General features: G+C 35.8%; 1 protein-coding gene across 2 annotated transcripts in view; it reads left to right on the top strand.

Annotated features, from left to right (window-relative positions):
* The window catches only part of LOC128248333 (uncharacterized), a 22134-nt gene that overhangs the window by 5528 nt on the left and 14772 nt on the right, over positions 1-1834 (top strand). The window contains exon 2 of one of the 2 annotated variants that reach the window (XM_052969328.1): positions 1543-1554. The exons of the other annotated variant lie outside the window; for it this stretch is intronic. Within the exon in view, the coding sequence (XP_052825288.1) occupies positions 1543-1554 (12 nt within the window). The remainder of the gene's footprint in view (positions 1-1542; positions 1555-1834) is intronic. 2 annotated transcript variants of the gene reach the window in all.

Here is a 1834-nt window from a genome sequence, read left to right as displayed (position 1 = left end):
CTGGGACGCGAAATGTTTTTTCCTACGAGTTCCTATCAGAGCTCACCTTGACCATGTCAAGTTAACAAACACAGCCTGATTTTAGGAGACAAGTAATTAGATAGGTTTGCATCTATACCTATTATCGGATTATGGTAAAGATGTGGATGGGGAAAATGTGGGTAGAGGGTGATGTGCTCGCATCCCTCTCCCCTTACTGCTTTACAAAGTAAACAACACAAATAACTACGTAGAGGCAGCCATGGTTGAAACAAGAACAAGAAGCATTCTTAAAAGAGAAAAGAAGCATGGTCATTCCTTACCCAAGTGACCTTATCTTGTCGCCCATCGTTTGTTATGCGCTCGTAAATTAGTGTAGTTGAGCTCTGATTGGCTGTATGCAAATGAGTTCATAATTGGTGTCTGGAACTCTCGTGGAGAAAAAAATTTTGCGGCCGAGACCATAGAAAATACTCAAGGTGCGGCATAGTGGGACTGAACCCTACATAGCATGTGCCAAGACAAAATATTGGTCTTTGAGGCTCCTACGATTGTTTCGTGTTCTGTTCCCAGTTTGTGCAGCTATCTCCTCAATGTTAGCTTGTTGTGAACAGTTATTTTGTATTTGAAATACAAGAGTTAGTGATCCTTCGGTTCTGTAGGAATAGCAGCCAAATTACCTTTAAACTATACCCCACTGTCTTTTTTTAAAGTTATGATATTGAATAATGTTAGTTCTAGAGATCCTACCTACGAAATAAAGCCTGGGTGGCTATGGCTAAAGTGTCTTTGGTCACAAATCTGGACATTTATAGGGGTCTCGCCGCTTATAACCCTCCTTTCTCTAACTAAACTTTAAAACAAACCTAGTTTCTAGTTTATACTCTCGACTGGACATAGTTTACCTCTTAGAAATATTTAATTTTTGCACTTCCTACCCATGTAACATCGCATTTCAAGATGACAAGTAAACATTTTATTAATTAAATTTTTTTTAATTGGACTGCATATCTAGTGTTGAATATTTTGTTCTGAGTTCGCTCAATACAAAAGTTATGTTCTAAAAGTTACAATTAAAAAAAAAAAAAATTTAATGAAGTGTATACATTCGTTCTTTGTTGCACCGACCGGAGTTACAACATCGCACTCTATGGGTACAGAGGCGTCGTGGGTTAGAAAACCCTGTTTTGTATGAATTAGTTTTCTAAGTAATTTCTGTCTACTATTGTTTAACTCCCTCGTCAAGTTTTTATCAAGGGAGGTGTGTGTATGTGTGGGCCTACGGTATTTATTACGTAGTTCCTTTAATTACCGCTTAACTGTGTTACTAATAGATACTCTATTAATACAACCAATTTATTAATGATTTTAAAAATTCTTGAATGTCTCCTATCAATAATAATAAAATACACGAATAAGACGTTTGTTGATGTAATTCTTATTTGCTTTGATGTAATTCTTATTTTATATACAAGACGGCCTCTCGTATGATAAATATTGTTTTTTATACATTTACCTGTGTTTACACAATTAATTTAAGATTTTTTTAATATTTTTTCGCAGGTTCTAAATAAGGTAAGTTTGTCTAAATTTTCTAATATCAATCAGTGTGTTCCTTTTGTTTTTCTGTCTGCGTTCTTTTTCTCTACTCTCGTTTTCCCTTCTCTTCAAGCTCTTAGCATCACCGATCTGATCGAAATCTATATTACTGCTGGTCTGATGACATAATATATTAACGAATTGTCTGGTGACGTCTGTAAATAAGTGTAGCTACAATTAGGTGTCTGATCTCTCTCTCTCTCTCTCTCTCTCTTTCTCTCTCTCTCTCTTTCTCTCTCTCTCTCTTTCTCTCTCT

This window comes from Octopus bimaculoides, chromosome 7 (assembly GCF_001194135.2).
Source record: "Octopus bimaculoides isolate UCB-OBI-ISO-001 chromosome 7, ASM119413v2, whole genome shotgun sequence".
Classification (NCBI taxonomy): Eukaryota; Metazoa; Mollusca; class Cephalopoda; order Octopoda; family Octopodidae; genus Octopus; species Octopus bimaculoides.
Note: the sequence above shows the minus strand (reverse complement) of the source record. Positions and strands in the feature narration are given on the sequence as shown.